The sequence below is a fragment of the Drosophila nasuta genome, chromosome 3, assembly GCF_023558535.2.
Source record: "Drosophila nasuta strain 15112-1781.00 chromosome 3, ASM2355853v1, whole genome shotgun sequence".
NCBI classification, from domain to species: Eukaryota; Metazoa; Arthropoda; class Insecta; order Diptera; family Drosophilidae; genus Drosophila; species Drosophila nasuta.
In genome coordinates this window covers 15,269,192-15,289,530 of record NC_083457.1, presented here as the reverse complement: position 1 = coordinate 15,289,530, position 20,339 = coordinate 15,269,192, and the positions used below count along the sequence as shown (strand labels likewise).

General features: G+C 41.1%; 1 protein-coding gene across 1 annotated transcript; it reads right to left on the bottom strand.

The window, feature by feature from the left end:
• Window positions 1-1,415: 1,415 nt before the first annotated feature.
• LOC132789733 (polycomb group protein Psc) lies at window positions 1,416-18,735 on the bottom strand. Its single transcript, XM_060797957.1, is given in 7 exon segments — window positions 1,416-2,780; window positions 2,782-2,934; window positions 2,936-5,615; window positions 6,707-6,910; window positions 11,622-11,712; window positions 13,911-14,768; window positions 17,425-18,735. Coding segments are annotated over 6 exon segments (4,695 nt in total). The 5' UTR covers window positions 14,707-14,768; window positions 17,425-18,735; the 3' UTR covers window positions 1,416-2,009.
• Between the last annotated feature and the right edge of the window lie 1,604 nt (window positions 18,736-20,339).

The window sequence follows — 20,339 nt, the reverse complement described above, 5'->3', positions numbered from 1 at the left end:
GACTGTAGATTTCTTGTTTATTTGATACTTGTTTTTTGTTTTTCTGTTCAACTCTATGTTAGCTTTTTATTTATTTCTTTGTCTATAGTAAACAAAAATGTAAACCCCGATCAGCTGATTAAAATTTTCAGTTGGTTGGCATCTAAGAAAAACGCACCCCAAGTTGGAGTTTCCATAAATATATTACGCAGACAGCTCGAAATTCAACACCATTTACAAAGGCCTTGAAAAGGATATGAAAATGTCTATTTACTTAAATGTATAAAGTCCAATTTGATATTTGTTACATTGCATATCCATACCCTGTATAAATATTTACAAAATCATTTTTCTAAACTTTGCCACCCTGAACATTGTAAATTTAAAGCCGTATCTCAAAGTCTCCAGTGTGCAATTGAATTATGTTACTCTAACCCCGAATACATATGTGTATTAAAAAGTTTTGTGATAAGGGTTTTTTCGTGGTTTTCAAACAGGTTCAGGGTGTGAAGCAGCAAAAAACCGAATGATTGCTCAAATACAATCCTTTCTCAATTCATTCAGGAAATGTATTATCATTATTATTTAAATTTAAAAGAATGTATTCCCATTGGGAAACAAATAAATGTATTCAAAAACGTTCCGAGTATTGTACAGGGTATTTAACAGTCCAGCCAACATTACATTCTTCGAACACTAATAGTTATTGGTTAGGCCATAAATCTACTTGCGAAATCTGCAGCGCCGTTAAAGCAATTCGCACCTAATCCACCCCTCAAACACTACGCCTATCAAGATACTCTTCGTTTACTTCTACCCGCTGTTTCCGTTTTTCCACTTTTCCGAGGGCTGGTCGAACATCAGCTCATTAGAAGTATCTCTCTGTCTGTGTGTGCCTGCCTGCGTTGTCTTTTGGGACTCATTCCTTTTGCGAAAATTGCCAATTTTCGATAGCGTAAAGCATAAGAAAAAAAATAAAAGGAAAAGAAAAAGGAAAAACAAGGAAAAGAATGGCCAAAGGATAAAAGGCAATGGATTTGCAATGATTTTCATTGAATTTCGAACCCAAAAGATGTCAGTCAGGCGAAAAACCGAAGCGAAACCAAACGGAAAACTGAAAACTGAATACCGAATACCGATGAAGATTCCTCCGAGAGCGTCCCGTAATCTTTTATTTGCTTTTTGTCTTGGGCATTTTTCATTTTCACTCAGACGCGACAATGAGCAGCGCGACACCACAAAGGGTCGCTCAGCGGGATTAGGGACGTCCAAAAAAAAAGGGACGACCTTCGATGCGATGCGATGTGATGCATTGACCTTGTGACCCCTCGATGGCCAGCTGGTCGATTGGCCGGCATTGATTGGCATTGACTTTTTCCCCGCTAAGAATTAAAGTAAGCCAATTTTCAAATGTTTACATTGAATATAAATAATTTTATTTATCGATTATTTTCGTTTATGTGGTAGAAAAACGCTTTTTTACACTTACACTCGTATGTAATCAACTTAATCGATAGCTTAATTACTAACTTAATTCAAATGGAGAAGAGCTTTGTGCATGTGCTTTCAAAGCTCTTCAATTTATTATCTTTTTACGTATTTACGTGCTACAGCTGGAGCTTTCATTGCAATGCAATTTTAATGTGCTTAGCAGTTGTTTGAATTTAAAAATTACATTGTTGGTATACAAATACTTAAGCATATTGATTCTGAATCGTTGTCTTCATATATCGACTATTTATATAAAATATCTATGAATATTTGTTGTGTATAATTTAATAATACATTTATATATACAGCTTTTGAATGCCTTAATTTTGTGTTAAAGTTTTTTTGTACAAAACGAGAAAAACGAGTAACGAAGCAGAACGAACAAAAAGAAGGTCTTTAAATATTAATTAGTGCCTTTACAGCATGGCCTTCGCTTTGAAGCCGCGACGCATTCACTTCGCTAAGCTTAAGGGTGGCTCGGGTTGATAACAACTGGTGGGTGGTTGGGTGGTTGGTTTGGGTGGTTTGGGTGCCGCACTTCACTTGCTCTTGGCCAGGGGCAGTCCATTTGTCGTGGCAGCCGCCTGTGGCCTCGGACTCGCATTGTTTTTGGTCAACGCGCCCGGAGTGGCGGCTGGCGTCAGTTTGCCACCGGCTAGCGGCGAGGTCTTTGGACTTGCGGCCACCGCGACGGGGGCAACGGGGCCGCCGGGACTAGGCAGCGTGACGGTGGGCAGCATGGGCATCACGGGTTTGTGTTCCCCACCCGACGCTTCGCCACCGGCCGCTGCACTCTTCAGCTTCTGGAGATAATCGTTGAACACCTCGTTGCCGGCGCGTTGAATGCGCGACAGCTGCTCCATGAACATTGCCTGCTGATAGTTGTACATGGGCGACGATGCCAAGTTGTACAGCTGTGCCACCTGCGCTTGGGCTTGAGCTTGAGCCTGGGCCTGAGCCTGAGCTTGTGCCTGCGCCTGAGCTTGTGCTTGAGCCACCTGGGCGCGCATTAGATTCTCCTTGAGGAAGTTGCTCAGGTCGAGCTGATTGGCCGCAGCGGCCACAGCGGCACTCGAGGCAATGCTCAGCGGTGCCGAGAGATGCGGATGCGGAGCTGGCGGACCCATCTTTGAGCTCGGCACAACTGATTGCGGTGGCGGTGTTGGCTGCTTGTTGTTGCTGTTGTTGCTGTTGTTCGCCTGCTTCTTGCCACCTGGCGATACTTTGGGAGGTGAAATCATCTTAGACAGCGCCTGATTGCCATTGCTGAGCTTGGCGGTTGTTCCATTACCTCCAGTGGGTGACTTTTTTGCTAGCCGGGACCTTCTTGCTGGCTGCCAGATTGGTTGCAAAGTTGTAGGCGGGAGGCAACACGCTGGGAAGCTTTGGTGCCAGTTCGTTGGCGGCATTCTGACGCGGCAGGATGGGACGAAACTTTTTGGCTGCGGGATCACCAAAGTGCGCCACCAGCTTGTCCAACTCCCGCACCAGCTTGAGCTGATTTCGGTGACTTGTTCTCACTGGAATTGGGTGAGTGGCTGCCTTGAGCGACACCCGCACTGCGTTTCTCTGGACTGGGCGTTTTCTTGTCCGCCTGCTGTGGCTGCAACACGGGTTTCAATGGCGGATTAACTGGCGCACCAGCACCGGGCGACGTCTTGGGCGGCGTGATGACACGTGGCACAGCAGCAGCAGCAGCGACGGCAGCGACAGCTGCTGGTAATTGCTGTGGCGGTGTCATACGTGCCAATAAATGCTGTGGCGATGGTATCGTCTTGCTGGGCGGCGCCGGCAGCTTAACCGGCTTTCCCATCTCCTGTTTCGCTTCGGCAGCAGGCGCTGGCTGATCGGGCAGCTTAACAATCTCAATGTAATTGTTCACTGGACTCTTGTGCTTGGAATGCACACCGCTGTTGGGTGACGATGCGTCGCCATTGTCACGTGAAATGGTGATGGACAGCGAGGAGGGAATATTGATGTTGCACGAGTTGAGGAGCGACTTTACCTTCACCTGTTGCTTCTCGGGCGCATCTTCGCCACCGCAAGGACTTGCACTACGTTGCTGTTGCTGTTGCTGCTGCGTTGGCTTGGCAGGATTTGTGTTCTGATCCGATTTGGTGGGTGGTGAGGGGAAAAGACCTCCGCCACCGCCACCAACCGATGCTGAGCCATTCAGCATGCTTTGCAGATAGTTGCTGGCATTCGACGCTGCTGTTGTGGAGCTTGGTTTGGGCGTGTACTTGTAGGTGGGCATCGTGGGTATGTTGTAGTTGGGCACGTACTGCGGCGAGCTGGGCGAATAGATGGGCGAGTTGGGCGTGTACATGGGCGTGCGACAACCCGGTGGCGCCTCCTTGCCCTTCGACTTGCTGGCATTGAACAGCGCTAGATTCAAATAGTTGTTTGACTTGTTGTTGCCGTTGTGCGTCGAGTTGTTGTTGCTGCTCTGGTTGTTGTTGTTGTGGTTGCTGTTGGTCTTGGCTGCGTTGGGAGCTGTTGGAGGCAAAGCTGGGGGACCCATCTTGTGTTCCTGCGACATCTTCGGACCGTAGACATGAGGTTTCGGTTGCGAGGATGCGCCAATGCTCTTGATCTCGGTGCCTGCATCCTTTAGCAATCGATTCACATCGCTGGGAATGTTGGCAAACGGATTGGGACGCGCTGCCTTTGGCAGAATGGGCTGATAGCGTTTGGCAATCGGCGTTCGATTACCCGGAGCTGCCATCTGTAGTCCCTGATGATGCAACGGCGCTGGCGGCGTAAACTGTGGCAACACTGGCGACTGTTGCTGCTGTTGTTGCGCCTTGTGGCGTGCCGCAGCAATCGGAGCCTTGGCGGTTGGTGGCGGCATCAGCGGTTTGTCGGCAGCTGGCGAAGGTGAATTACCAGCTGGCATGGGCAGGCGTATCTTAAAGTCCTCACGTGGCAGTGGCGGGGAAAGTTTTGGCTTCTTCGAGACCGCCTTGATGGGCTCTTTGCTCTTGCGCTTCGAGGAGGCTATCGACTTGGGTGGCATCGCACTGGGCGGCTTCATGAGCATGCTGTCGTCCAGGTGACTCTTTGACTTGTTGTTGTTGTTGCTGGCGGGTTGTGTACCGTTGTTGCCATTGAGTGTGGCGCTCTTCTCGGGAGATTCCACCTTGACCTTGATGGGTGTCAATGCAAACGATTTGAGGAACTCCGACTTGGGATCCTCGACACAGGCTCCGCTCGTAACTCGCGGACTGAGCACAGTTCCCATGCCATTGGGACTGAGTATGCGCTCGGTGCGGATGGTCAGAGGAGGCACTGTTAGTGGACTGGGACTCTTGCGTTTGCGTTCGCTGCTCGAGGACTTCGGACTGCCGTCCTTGTCCTTTTTGCTCTTGGAACGGGATTCCTTCTCGGGTTTCAGCGGCTTGACAATCTCTTTGCGATCCGGATCGGACATGTTGATGATGGTCACGCTGTTCTGCTTGGACAGATCGATCTTTAGCTTGATGTTGGGCTCCTCCTTGTTGGCCGTGGGCGAGGGCAAACTCTTGGCGCTGCTCTTTGTGGTAGGGGAATGATGTGTTTTCTCGTGCTTCTCCAGGACGTTGCGATTGATGACCAGCTTAAGGGAAGGTTCTGTGGGGGAACTCAGCTTGGGTGTCACACGGAATTCCTCCTGAGGCTGCGCTGGCATTGAGGGTTGTTCCAACTTGATGCGCGGAGCGGGTGGCGAAGGAGCTTTGATGGCGGGTAAAATGGGAGCGGGAGTTACTGCGGGAGTTACTGGCGCAGCCTCCTGCTTCTGTGGCACTACAGGCAACGGGGCAGCAACTGGAGTTGCAACTGGAGCTGGAGCTGCTGCAACTTGGGGTTTCATGGGTGGCTGTGGCTTAACCAAAGGTTGCGGTGATTCATAGACGCGGAAATAGAAACGCATCGGTGCATCCCGCTTCCACGTGTAAATGTAAGCGATATCCATGAGCGTGTAATAATCCAACAGCACAATTGTCTTCACCTTGTACATGAGATCAATGCTGAAGCGTTGCGCATCAATCTCGAACTTGTCGTAGACGAACTTCTTCAGGTGACTCACACGACACATCGCCGGACACTGCAAATAACGTGGACGGAGCGTGTCCCCGAATTCCAATTCGGATTCGGCATTCAATTCGCTGAAAGTAAAGAAAGAAATTTAACATTAAAAGGTGTTACAATTGAAGTTCTTTCCTCCATTTTTACAACTTATTCAAAAGCTTGAAAAACTCTTCATATTGTGCACACCAAATTTCCAATTAAACCGGTTTTTACATGCATTTGACATCATTCATAGAGGTTTCCCTGTTCATTTGAATATTTTACAACCCTCTTTGGCTTATGGGAAAAATCATAATTTATGCGTTTAACAACCAACCAGATTTTACCATGGCTTAATGCTAGCTTCCTTTTAAAGTCTATTTTAGCTTTGCTTTCAATTGAATTTGGTTTTAGAGTGTTTCATAAATTTCCGTAATTTTAACCCCTCCGCTTCCGTCCTTTATGATTTCGATTTTAGCTGGCATTTCGAATTTTTTGGAAATATTTACTGATTTTTTTTGTATATATAACAAATTTCAAGAACTTACTCTTCTAACCCTTAAAAATTGATAAAGTTTATTGTTCTATAATATAATAATTTCCCTATGTTGTTTCCCTATGTATGTTTTTTTTTATGATAAATCGCTCTTTAATTTTCTACCTATTATTTAATTTGTTTTCTCTTTTGATATTTGTATGTCCTTTTATCATGATGTATTGTTTTTTATTATTATTTTCATTATTTATACTTATTGAGCATATTTACTGGATTTTTAGTATATATAACAAATTTCAGAGAGAACTTGCTCTTCTAACACTTAAAAATTGATAAAGTATTATTGTTCTATAATAATTTCCCTATGTTCTTTCCCTATGTATGTTTCTTCTAATATAAATCGCTCTTTAATTCGAATCTATTAATTAATTTGTTTTTTCTTTTGAAATTTTTATGTCTTATTATCATTAAGTATTTCTTGTTATTATTATTTTTATTGTTTTTTATACTTTTTATATTATATTATTATTATTTTTATTATTTATTGTACTTTCTATATTATATTAATATTATTTTTTATACTTTTTACATTATATTATTATTTTTTATATTATCTTGTTTCCTGTTATTACTTTTCCTAACTTTGCTGTACATAATTTCTAGTAAATTCTTCAAAGATTCATAGCGACTTACCCAAGTTCGGCAAATTCAAGCGACAGCGACATATCATCGGAGGGACTGAAGATTAGATGCTCGGTGTCATCGCCACGCTGTTCGGGCGTGGCCAAGGCCGCCTCCTGTGGACGATCCTTGTAGAAGGCGCGTTTGCGCATTAGCTCCCGTTCGTAGAGACCTGGCACGAGTTTATACACAATAGCCTGCAATGTGGTATCCGATCTAGAGAGGAAAGAGAGAAAAAAAGAGAGACGGAGATTGGTTAGTTGAGGTGTTGCATAATGCGCTCTAGCCTGAGGGAGACGTATAAAACATGAGACAAGAGACATGTGTGTGCTCAGTGAAATGGAAAAGACACACACACAGACATAGGGAGACGGCTGCGTCATTGTCTTGAGCATGGTTTTTTGTTGTTGTTGTGTGTAGTACTGGAAAGCGGGAAAATTAGTCAAAATAAGAAGTCAGCAGCTAGAAGGGACAGTCACTTCCTTGGCGCGGAAATGAGCGCACAACGACCCACAAAAGACACACACACACACACACACTACACGCACACACACTTTGGGTGTAGAAAAAAAAGTACAAATTAGACGGCAGATGCAATTGCTTGAATGGCACGCAACAAACGCCAAAGACGCAACAGCAACAACAACAGCAACAACAACAACAGCAGCAACAACATTAAATGTGTGGCATGCGCTGAGCTGTTGCTGCCCCTTAAATTTAGTGGTTGCTTTGCTGTTCACTGTTCGCTGTTCGTTGTACAGGAACTCGCATTAAGTCGCATTTCACAGAAATTTACAGACGCAGCCGCCTCGCTTCAATCATTTCGAAGAGAATTGAAAAGAATTGAACAGAGAGAACAAAAGAAAAGAAAAGCAAAAGGAATAGCGAAAAATAAAAAAAGAAGTCGCGCAGATGAGAAAGATGAAGGAGGCAGCCAGCGAGCGAGACATTAATTTCCTACCCAACAACAACAGCAAACGAAAGAGTTCAGAGCAGAAAAACATTTTTTAAAGCATTTCAATCATTGTGATGATCTTGATTGGATTAAAATTTTGCATGCTCTTCAAGCAAACTTATCATATTTACAATCTCTTATAAACAACTAGTCTTAAGTGCAGTCTTACAAAGCAAAACAAAGACGCAAAGCATAAATAAATTAAGACTTTTTGTAATCACAATTTCAACATTTTTGAAAAATACCTTTGAAAATGTTTTAGTTCATGTTTTTACAAAAATAAAATTTAAATGTAGGATTTAGTTATTAGGAAATAGGAACAAATCAATGAAAAAAGAAGAAAAAGACGGTAAAGAATAAATTATTGTTGGATTCATAAAATATGTTGAGAATTCATTTATAAAAGATATTACACAATTTCCAAATTTGTGAAAAAAGAGTTTTTAAACTATCTGAGTTGCTGTTTTATAATATTATAAAATAAAATGTATATTTTACTTAAGGAAATTACAATTAAGAGATTATAACAAATCATTAAAATAAGAAAATAACAAGTACAACAAAAGAAAATAAATTATTGTTGGTTTCAAGCAATTTGGTAAAGTTTCTCAAAGTATCTGAATTCTTATTGTTTCTACAAAATTTTAAATTAAAATGCACATTTCACTTTCGGAAAATTACACGAAAAGATTAATATCTCAAACAAAAATGTATTATCTCAATTAAATTCAACTTTATAAGCGAAAATCGTTTTTCAGCAAATATTTGTTAAAAATTGAAAATATTGAAAATGATTTTAAAACAATATTATCTCATGAAAAATCACATTTCACTTATGGAAAATGACTTTACAACATGATTATCTCAACAAAATTTAATTTACTAAAAGAAAATCACTTTGCAGTAAATACTTTTAAGTAAAATTAAAGATCTGCGGCTCGTTTTCAGCAATTATTGTCACTTTGAAGGCTCTTTTTTGCAGCCGTAATTGGCAACACAACAAATTGTTAATATTTGTATAGAAGCTTAGCGAAATTGAATTGCAAGTGGACAGGACGGCATCATTTAAGAGAAGTTTAGATTAAAGCAAAGCAATGTCAGAGGTTGAATGAACCCAACGTTATTTTCGTCGAATTGGTTCTGTGATTGTTTCCCCCCTCACGTTAGAGTAGAGTTTCCTAGTTATCTCTTTGCCCAACCCTCGGTGGTTTGGGGAAAACTGTTAACTTTAGCAAGTTTAGTTGGGATAGATTTTTGGCAGGACTTCGACGTCCGTGTGCGCAGTGAAGCAGCCGCAGAAGTTTCACAGTGTGGTAATTGTGGTTAGGCAGAAGGTTGAAAACTTGGCTAAATGTTTGGGGGCATCAATTGCGAGAGGAGCCTGGGGATGGAGAAGGGAGAAACGCACCTTGAATTGAAGTTGGATGCTGACGTCTGTGGTGAACTTTATTTGATGCCTGCCAAATATTTGGCCACTTTTTTTATGTTCGTGTGTCTCCCAAACTTTTGTGGCCCTGCCTATCCGGGTGTTACGCTGTTTTGCTGTCTATTTATCTGACGCACGTCTCTAATGAAAAACACGTTCGTGACGAGCGAACGAATGAACGAACGAGCAAAGACGAATCAATTTAAGGTACAGCTTTAATGGCACTTGCAGCACTTTACGCTCAGCAGCGACACAGCAACCACCCGCTGTCAGGGTTGCCACCCCCTGCTGTCGTGCTATTATACAAATCGTTAGACCCACACCACGTCCAAATTGTTGATGCTGCTGCGAGTCAGGTTGTAATCTCGTTGGCTGCACACAAAAAGATAATGAATCCGACTACAAATTCAGTGATAGCTAGCTAAGGCAGACACACAACAGGCGACCTGCAATGAATGAACCTTTTTCGTGGGGGACCAAAGCTAAAGCCGCGAGGGCAATTGGTGTGAAGTCAGCAGAAGAGAACTATGCGAAGTGCGACGAGAGAGACAAGTGCTTTTTGTACGTGGCAGACAGACACAAGAGTCGAGGAGTTGAATTCCCGGTCTCGTCTCCAATTAAATTTATTGCAAAAGTTTATTGTTAAAACCCAAAAAAACAAGAAGGAAACCGAAAATTGTTAACAAAAGACGAGACAGCACTCTGTTTATTTATTCATTTTCTTTTATGACCGATTTTCGTTGCATAAAAAAAGAGAACTCAAAACTGGACTTGTCGCCGGCCATGTTTTAATATCTCATTGTGGTGAACAGCCAACTGATAAACTGCTAAAATAAAGAAAACAAAAAAACAACGAAATAAAAACGGAAACTTTGCAAACGCAGTTCCAAGAAAAGCAAATCGAAAAACGCCAGAGATAATTAACGGGCGGGTCTTGTGCTCAGTTTCGCCGACGGCAATCAGCAAACCGGCAACCAGCAACCGGCAACTGACAACAGACAGCAGCAGCAGCTGGAAACACTTCACAAAAGCCAGGCACACACACACGCACACTTACACACACAGAGAGACAATCAGAGACCCTTTTGCTGAGAGTGTGTCTCACCTTTTGTGGGTAGAGAGTTTTTTGGACATCGCGACTCGCTGAAATTTTTAGCGAACACAACTTGGCAAATGCATAAAAGACAGCAGCAACAACAACTTTGGAAGCAGCCAAAAATGGAAGTTCCCGCTTTGGACACAAGTTAACTTGTTTGCTTACTTGTGCTGGGCTAAAAAGGGTCGTCAACTGTCGTCTTTGGTTGAAAGTGTCAATTGGCCAGCTTGTCAACATCAAAACAGTTTCAATATGCTTAATGTTTATGCGCATTTTAAAGTGTCATACGAAATGCATGGAAGTGGAACTTGCGAGTGAAACAAAATATTTACTTACTTCGAAATGAAGTCACTTGCTTTGAAGCCAGACCAACTCTTCTTTTTAAAAGCATATTTATGAATACTAATAAGAAAGAATTGCTAGGAACAAACACCGTCTTGTATAAACACATTTAATTATTTTTGGAATTGAAACTTTCAATTAAAATATGTAAATTTAGCAAACAAAAAATTAGAATTGAGATGACCAAGAGCTAAAGAAATTTAAACAGGTTCCTGAATTGGAATGAAACATTCAGTAGAAATATGTAAATTTTACAACAACCAAATGTATAATTGAGCTGATAAAGCAATGTGACTTGCTAGAGGAATTTGGAAATGAAGTAGATAGGAACATTGGAATGAAACACTTAGTGAAAGTATTTAAAATGTACAACAAACTAATGCAGAACTATACTGACTAAGCAATATGATTCAGACGCGAGGCAGGAACGTTTGGAATGAAACACTTAATGAAAATAATCAAACTAATGTAGAATTTAGAAGATAAAGCAATATGACTTTCTAGAGGAATTTGGGAATGATACAGGGTTTTCAATAAATAGCTATATGAAGCCAGGAACGTTTGGAATGAAACACTTAGTCAAATTTTATAAATTTTACAACAAACTAATGCAGAACTATACTGACTAAGTAATGTAATTTATAAATTACAGGCAGGAACGTTTGGAATGAAACATCACATTTAATTAACAAGCGGCACAAGCTTAAATGCAAGTTTGTACAATAACTTACAATTAACTAACCACTGTTCCAAGCAAGCCATGCCACTTACTTCACACATTCCATAGCAACGTGGAATGGAACACTTTATTTAGCCAAGCACCAGAATTATCTCCGCACAACAATTTTATGTAACAACTTTGCATCAATTGCTAGACAAGTTGTCAGGGAAAATGATGCGTAACCGTATGAGGGGCGTTTTTTTTTTCGCCATTCACTCAACTGACAAATGACAAGGAATCCTCATCTCATGTCCTCAAGTGCTCCACAGTGTCTAATATCAAATCCTAATTGCAGTTGTCAGTGACAGTCTTTCCTTGACTTGAGCTGTCGCTCCATCTGTGACCCTCTTTTTTGTTTTTCTACTCGAATATTTGCGATTTACTTACTTGATGTTCGGCTTGGCGTTGTTGATGACCATCTCGCAGCGTGGACAATAGCGTTCCTTCCGCAGGTGATTGATGAGGCAACTGTGGCAAACTGCAAACGATAAAGAGATTGCGAAATTCGGTTATAAAATGTGCAAATACCTTTTGGGAAAAACGTATCGATAGAGAGAGAGACGAGACGTAGCTCAGATTTGTATACAACTTGTATGTTCTTTTCTTTTTTGTTTACCCCTTTTTGCCACCTCACAAATTGATATGATTCAAATTTATGTAAAGCCCTGAAAAATAATTCCCCAAGCGAAACGCACGCCAATCCCAAAACTCATACAGACTCTCTTTTACAAATGCAACAACAGGGCTTATTCCTCCGCCCTCTGACTTTCCGCAAAAGCGAAATAACAGCAACCAGGGAAAGGGAGAAAAAGAGAGACATTGAATTCAGAGCAGAAACCACCCACGGGCCAAAACGAAAATGCTCCAAAAACACGAGAAGAAGAAGGAAAAAAGTTGTTTTGACTTTAATGTCAATGCCAGTGTCTGGTTGCTGTCCCGTCCTGTGCAACTGTCAAGCCAGGCGACAGGAACATGGACGGACTCCGCAACGGGCAACCCAGACTAGACTCAGAGCCGGGATACGCCGGGGGGAATCACATTCGGTTCGCCTGTTACGCTTGTCTGTCAGGAAAGCAGAGAAAAAAAAAATACAAAAAAAAGGAAGGGAGAGGAAAGCAGGGCAGAACAGAGAAGGGAGCAGGGACCAGGGACAACATCCCGAGCGCAGAACCAACTGGAGCGTATGCTGGGTGTGTGGTTGGCTGCTTGGTTGGGTGGTTTGGGTTGCTAGGGGGGGGTGACGGAGTAGTGGCCTGGTGGGATGCTGTGATGTTGGGTGATGGGCGAGCTGTTGGCCAAATGGCCTCGAGTATGCAACAAAGTACGCAACTGAACCGAATCCAACAGCTGTTGCTGCCATCCATTTACGAGTTCTGCTGACGCCATCAACTCTCCGCTCTCCCTCTCGCTCTTTTTCTCGTTCCAATTCCAATTCACGATTTACAGATGAACGACTACAACTCCCAGGCGCACTCTGGCCAGGATTGGAGCATGGGAACAAGTGATATGTCGGTCTGACAACAGATTTAAATGAGGCTCGAACCAAATGAATGTCATCGACACATTGCTTTCCAGATTTACTCGACTCAACTCGACTCCAACTGCCCCATTTCAGCTAATGGCGGCGTCTATTTCTCTATGCGTCCGTCTTTCCGTCCTCCTCTCTTTCTCTGTTTCACTTTCTGTATGTCTGACGCCTGGGGCTGTGATTAGCCATCACAATCGATTGGAAATGCTCTCTAATTTGCGAATTGGCCACAGAATCAAAGGAAAGCTTTGACTAATTGCTGATTTCTAGTGGTTTTTCCTCCATTCGGACTAACTGTCAACAGCAGCAATGTGACAACATGACGCAAATGAAAAGCTCAAGTGTTCAAATTGCATTTTTCTTTAGCCATTATTTATTATAAATTAATTCAAGTGTGGGATAAAATACCATTTTAAAGAAAAACTTCACGTACTCGCGATTTATGGGTTTTTTAAAACTTGCAGCAATCTGGCAACCCTAACGAGGTTTTTCATGCCGCATTAAGTTGGCTGCGGCTGCAGAGACTTACAGATTTTGTATTTTATGCTGTGTGCTGAAAACTAAACGAAATACACCGGAAATTGAAGTAGCGAATTTCTGTGAAAGCTTCGCAATGTTTTTCAACATTCTAGTTTGGGTTTTCGCTTTTCTCCCATAGCTAGAGAGAGAAGAATGGGGGGAAGTAGACAGTCGTGGCATGACCAGGAGAGACTTGTTGCAAGTTCGGGTTCGGGTTCGACTTGAAAATGTTGTTTGATTTATGGTTCAGTAGTTATTAACCTGTATCCTCTAGCAGAAACCATTTGTAATTATTTAGTCTGACATATGTACCATATATCTCTTGTCATTCCCTCCCCCCTCCTCCTCCGCCTCGCTAACTGTCGCTGTCTCGCTCTGATGCTGCTCATCTCTGTTCGGTTGATGGGGCATATGCAAAAGGCAAAGGCAAAAGCGAAGGCAAAGGCAAAGGCTCATTAATGTTGGCCATTAACTTATCGCCAGGCAGCATCTGCAGACCAGGCGGAGAGGGACTGAGGGGCGGTGGCACTTTTGCCAGTTTTCTAATTAGTCGCGAGGCAAGTGCTGAGTGGCAAGTTGGGGAACAACCAAGGGAAAGGGAAAGGAGTGATTCTTTAGGCTGTACTTACACGAGTGCAAACATTCCACGATGGTCGTCGCATTGATCAGATACCCTTGGCACAAGTGGCAGATTATATGCGGATTGACGGCAGTTAGAAGCACGGGGCGTGGCGTTGTCATCATCAGCGACGTCGTCGACGTTGTTGTTGCCGGCGCCTCTTCTGCGGTTGTGGGCTCTTCATCCGCTGAGGCGCCACCGTTGCTGCTGCATGCATCCTCCGAGTTGGTTGTCGACCATGCCGATGACGATGACGATGTCGATGAACATGACGAGGCTGATGATGAACTGTTGCCCTCGGCTGCCGATGTTGTTGTTGTTGCTGTTGTTGCTGGAGGTGTTGATTCTTTCTTTATGCTTTTTTTCTCCAGCAAAGCCTTTGTTGCTGTTGTTGTAAATGCATTAGTTGCATTTGCAGCAGTTGTTGCTGCGGCTGTTTTTGTTGTGTTTTCACTTTTTACTTTAACGCCGTTTGTCGTCACATTTTGTAGCTGCTTTTGCATTTGCATTTTATCAACATTTGTCGCCTGCTTTTTGCTACTTGTGTTGTTGTTATTATTATTATTTATATTATTGTTATTGTTGTTGTTGTTCACATTGCTGACAAAGCTTTTAGCCGACTTCGTTTTAGCCGTCTGCCCATTCGCAGCCGCTGCCAGCGTTGACAATTGCAGCGCAGTCGACGCTGACGCCGCTGCTGGCTTTTGTGTATGCGCCATTGTATTTGGCGTTGTTGTTGCTGTTGTCGCTGCTGCTGCTGGTGTTGCTTTCGTTGTTGTTGTTGTCTTCGACTCTGGCGTCATCATAATAATAATAATAATACTAGTACCTAGCAGTCACAGACGCCGCATTAAATTCGCTTTTATTTCTGCAAAAAACCGAATGAAACAAAGAAAAAATTGTAAACATTAAATATGCAAACGAGAAATGTTAAAACAAGTGAGTATATACGACTAGCATGATACCGTGTATTGACATATATAGAAAGATGATAACATAATTTGCAGTATTTTTAACAAAAATACTAAAAATTATTATCTAATCTGTAATTTATAATAATTACAATAATTTAAAAACTTTAATTGTAAAATTTTGTATCACCTAAAGCGAAAAATGTTAAAAGAAGACACCATAATTTGCAGTATTTTTACTACAAATACTAAAAAATATTTTCTAATCTGTAAAGAATACTAATCATGATAACATAACTTGTAGTATTCTTACTAAAAATACTAAAGATTATTTTATAATATGGAATGTTTACTAATTTCCACAATTTAACAACTTTGATAGGCAAATTTTGTATCTCCCTAAACGAAAAATGTTAAAACATGTGCTTGTATAAGACTAGAAGATACCGTGTACTGTAATATAGAATGAGTATTTTTACTAAAAATACTAAAGATTATTTTCAAGTGCAAAGTATGATAATTATGATGATAACGTAACTTGTAGTATTTTTACTGAAAAATACATTTTATTTTTTTGATCTAAAATCTTTACTAATTTCCATAATTTAACAACTTCAATAGTAAAATTTTGTATCTCCTTACAGTAAACCGTATATACCCTTCAACCAACTCCATTTATAGGGTATGAATAAGCACCGTTCGCTTCTGCAATTTGTTGGGCATAACACAGCTAAGCTCTACAGAGTGTTAAGCAAATAGCAGCAAAAGCACTGCGCCAATCGAATTCTTTTGTCTGCTTCTCTCGCTCTTGCTCTTCTACAGAGTTTGATCCTGAATTCATACAATATGCAAACACACAAACACACAATGAATTCAGCTCAAGTTCCGACACACATCTTCAATTTCCACTTGAGAAACTCGAACTCTTTTCGAGGGAACTCACAATGAAAACTCGAACATTCTGGGAAAAGTCTTTGGCCTTTTAGAAACTGCTGATTTTGGACTTTTTAATTTGTTAGCAGAAAAGCTGATTAAATACACTAAGAGTGCATCATTATAAGTAATTACCATCGTTATGTGCTATAACAACATTTACTGGACTTTCACTAACTCATGTAATATTCATAACTCCATATAATGGGAATCAATTGAAAGTCAAATTGTTCAGGACCATAACAATAATATTGTATAGTATATAGGGGGAGGCTACTAAATAAATATATAGAGCATATATACACAATCTGTCGATGTTTAATGGATGCTTAAAGCCTCCCCTCCGAAAAGTACCTCAGTATAGTTGCCATGGGAATGTGAACGACTGCGAGACAACACTCTGGGGACTGGCTGAAGTTAGAGATGGAAGTTGGGGGGATGGGATGGGAACCATTGTTTAACAGCCAGATAAGTTGGGTTATGTACGCTCGAGCAAATGAAAATGCCGTTGAGAGTGAGGGCTGTGTGTGAATGGAATGTGAAATGTATTTGAAAACATTTTCAAGTTGTTTTTGCATCAACGCGCCAGTAAAAAGTCGACACAAAAAACTTTTACGCAAAACTTTTTAGACCAACGGCAACAACAACGAGAACTCTCTCGGTGTCCCTTTCTCTCCACCTATCTCGTTCTCTCATAGCAGAAAATGGAAATATGAATGAATATGAAATGTATGCAGGAGCAAGCGAATAATGCTTTAAAATCCTTTTTACATAAAATTTAAGTGAGGACGAGCACACACACACACACTCACACAATTTGCGAGGCCCCAGCGAACCCAAGCTTAACCCTTTCCCATGCCCAAACGCATTCTGGGCTACGGTGAACAGGGTAAACCGGAGGGTAAAGAAGTAGCGCGCAAATAAAAAAAAAACACATACACACAGTGAGTACGAAACATGAAAAGGATAATAAAAAAAATGAAATGAAAAGAAAAGAAAAAAAAAAGCAGTGAACAACAAGCAACGGAATTTCACGTGAACAAAGCGCGGCATGCGCGACTGTAGAAATGCGCTACTCGAGGGCCAAAAAGGTAGGAAGAAAGAATGCAGCGTAGCAAAAGTGTAGGGTGAGTGAGAGAGTGACGCGGTTTTTATCTCCAATATCACACACACACACATGCACACGCATAGACTGCCACTGCTTTCATTGAGTAAAAGCAGAGCAAGAGAAAGAGAGAGAGATAACGGTGCATTTATATAATTGCAAATATGCTTGGTATTTTGCGCTAGACATACATAAATACATTTACTTAGTATATACCAATGTATATACTATATACTTTTTCCATGAGAGAGCAATGTTCGTTTTGCCAATCGCAATCTACACTGCGCATAAATCTGTTGCTGCCACTCACTCTGTTGTCGTGCTTTTGTTTTCTTTTTCCTAGATTTCCTGCAAGCACAACTGTTGTTTGTATGTTTTCATGTGTGTGTGTGTGTGTGGGAAGAGAGAGGGCCCTTTTCTTGGGGGCCGCAGCAGCGCGCAACAGCTGTGCGCTGTCCACGCCGGCTGTGACAGTGTTGGAAAATCACATAAAAGAGAGCAATTCACCGAAATGCATTCGAAATTAAAATTAAATTTATTCTTGTTGTTATTTGTGTCTCATCTTTCTTTCTTACCTCTCTTTCTCTCTCTTTGGCTGCTGCTAATCCAAATAAATGCGCGGCATTTTGTGTTGTTGTTATTGTTTTAATCCAATTGCTGCATGTGATAAACGTAATCCAAAACGCGATGCAGTTGTTGTTGTAATCCAAAGTGCAGTTATTGGCTTAATTTCACACACACTTTCACAATTTCAATACACTCTCGCACACATGTGTATTCTTCGCTTGGTTTAATTAGATTTTCAACAATTTTTCTCTTTTTGCTTTTCTTTCTTCAGCGCTTCAGCTTCAGTTTCAGCTGTTTGCTTTGCTTCGTTTTATTTTACTCCACTTCTCCTCTACTTCTTCATCATCGCTTTGCTTTTGCCTGCGATGTTTCCCAACAAACACAAACACGAACACATTTCACTCACACACACACATACACACATGTATAGAAACTCGAGCGCTGCTGCTGCTGTCACTTTTGGTTATTTGCTTTCGTGAGCACCTTTATTGTGTATTATGCTTTGCTTTATGTTTTCTGCACACACACACTCTCGTTCGCTCGCTCACTCGCTCTGCTGACGCTAACGCACGCAGCGACTGCGACGTTTACATAGACGACGCGTTGTGTATATAAAGCGCAGCCTGTTCACTGCTGCTGCTTCTTCTTCTATCGCTGTTGTTGTTGTTTCGGCATTTGTCACACGAGACACAAAGGAAATTTGTAGCATACAAAATATACAATTTGTTGCTCAACTTTTACTTTTCTTTTATACACAATTATTATGTATATGTATTTTAATTAATTTATTGTTTAATTATTACACTTAATCCATGTACTGCGTTACTTAAGTTGTATCACTTCAAAATTCTGGCAAAACAATGCGTGCACATCCGTCCGCCTCAACGTTTCGCGTACAACTGAAGCAAGCGCTGCTCTTGCTGCTTCTGCTACGTCGACGTCTCAGCTTGGGCAAGCGACGTTGCTTCTTATTTACTTGCACACACATATATGCACACGCCTATTTACATAGACGGCGGCCAACTGCCTGCCCTCTGCTGCCAGTTTTGTCGTTTTCCTTTTTGACTACTGCGCGCTCAGTGGCTGCCACAATGCCGTCTCTCTCGCACATAAACTCTCACTGGGCGTGCAAATGCTGCGCACTCGCTCTCGCATATATACATACACACACACGCACGCTCGCTCGCTCGGTTCGTTCGACTGCTGCCGCTGTGTTTTATTTGCGTTGGTCTCTCTCGACGCGTTGTGTTTGGCGCGACGGCAACTTGTATTTCTCATTCGCCGCTGACAGACCGAGTAACGAACCGCTCCCGTTCGAAGTTGCTTTTGCACTGAGCGCACATATCATGCGATGTCTGGCGTTTGCCGCCGTTGCCTTTTGGCTCTTTGGCTGTGCCTGCTGTTTCTTTGTTGCTTCTTCGACGCTCTGTCGCTGTCGCAGCCGCAGTTGCTGTTGCTGTTTGCTATCGTTCCATGCATTTGTGTGAAAGGAAGGGCTGTCGGTTGGCTTATGTACCGAAAGTGTAGGAAAGATACATATGGGTGTATGTATGTTTTTATGTATTTACTTAATTGAATTGGTAAGGGGCGCCCTTCAGCTTTCATGTGTGTATGTGATACATGAGTAAACACCTTTGATCTGTATATAAAGTGAATATATGGTTCGAGTTGCTGATATCGAAGTAAATAAATACAAACGAGGGTGGCTTCATACATACTCACATGCTACATTTATTGCATATACACATAAGAAGACAAAAAAAGGAAAAAAGGAACTCGTATTAATCCCAGGTGCTTATGTTCAAGGAACGACTCTCCTTGTGTTGTTGCCAGTGTTACCCCTCATAATTTGCAGGATTTATTCGGCTTCTCCTTCTCATGTGTGTCTCAGGTAACAAAAAACCGCCAATTAGACGACTCAGGAAATGCGGAAAGTACATAACGTAATTCTATGCCTCTTTTCGAATTTGTACATAGAATATTAGAGGGAGAAGCATTTTTTTGTAACGAAAGAAGATAAGGGATTTGCGATTTTATCGTTAATAATAAATAACATAGAAATAATGCTGATGAATTAGTTTGTTTTGAAAACTATGTTAGTCCGATTAAAATTAATTAATCATAGCATAGCAGAAGTAACAAACAACATTTAAGTTTTTCCGGATCTTAAGATAAGACATTCGAAACACTTATTTCATTAGAGTATTCTCAGCATTCCCGAAAATTGAGAACATGAGTATGTTCGGAATAGAGAAAGTGATGTGCCCAGTATTAGAGAATTGTTCTTTGTTTATTTATTAAAATACTTAAGATTATCATATAAAATGTAATGCAAGAAATTTAAATTCATTTAATTTTAGTTATTGTCGGCCGTTTATTACAGAAAAACTTGGTATGTTATCACATAAATGTCTTAATATAATTTGAATTCCCTTCTCATAATTTCCACTGATGTGATATGTATAAATGAAATGATGTGTCAAGTGTGCCGATATCAACAGTTTGATAAATAACAAAAAGACTAAATGTTTAAGGAGATATTCAAGAAATTGGCATAATTTAAAAATTAGAAGATAAACTACATTATATTTAACAAAAAACACGAAAGTAACATAGCTAACTTACGCTATTTAAATATATCGTTAATTTGAAAAAAAAAAATCAGAAAAGAATTAAACGTCTATAGGTTACCTAACCTAAACGGCTATAGGTTTTTCTTTCTATATTGACGTTTTACGTATGGAACCGATAATCTGTAATCATCAAATACTAATATGAAAACCTCTTCTTTCAGCATAATTGAATCTAAGTTCTTATAATTACCAATTTAACTAAATTTTTAAATGATTTCCAAAATGAATTTAGCTTTTCGTAACTCATATTTATACTAAATAATCGAAAGATTATTAACCAAACCAAAATT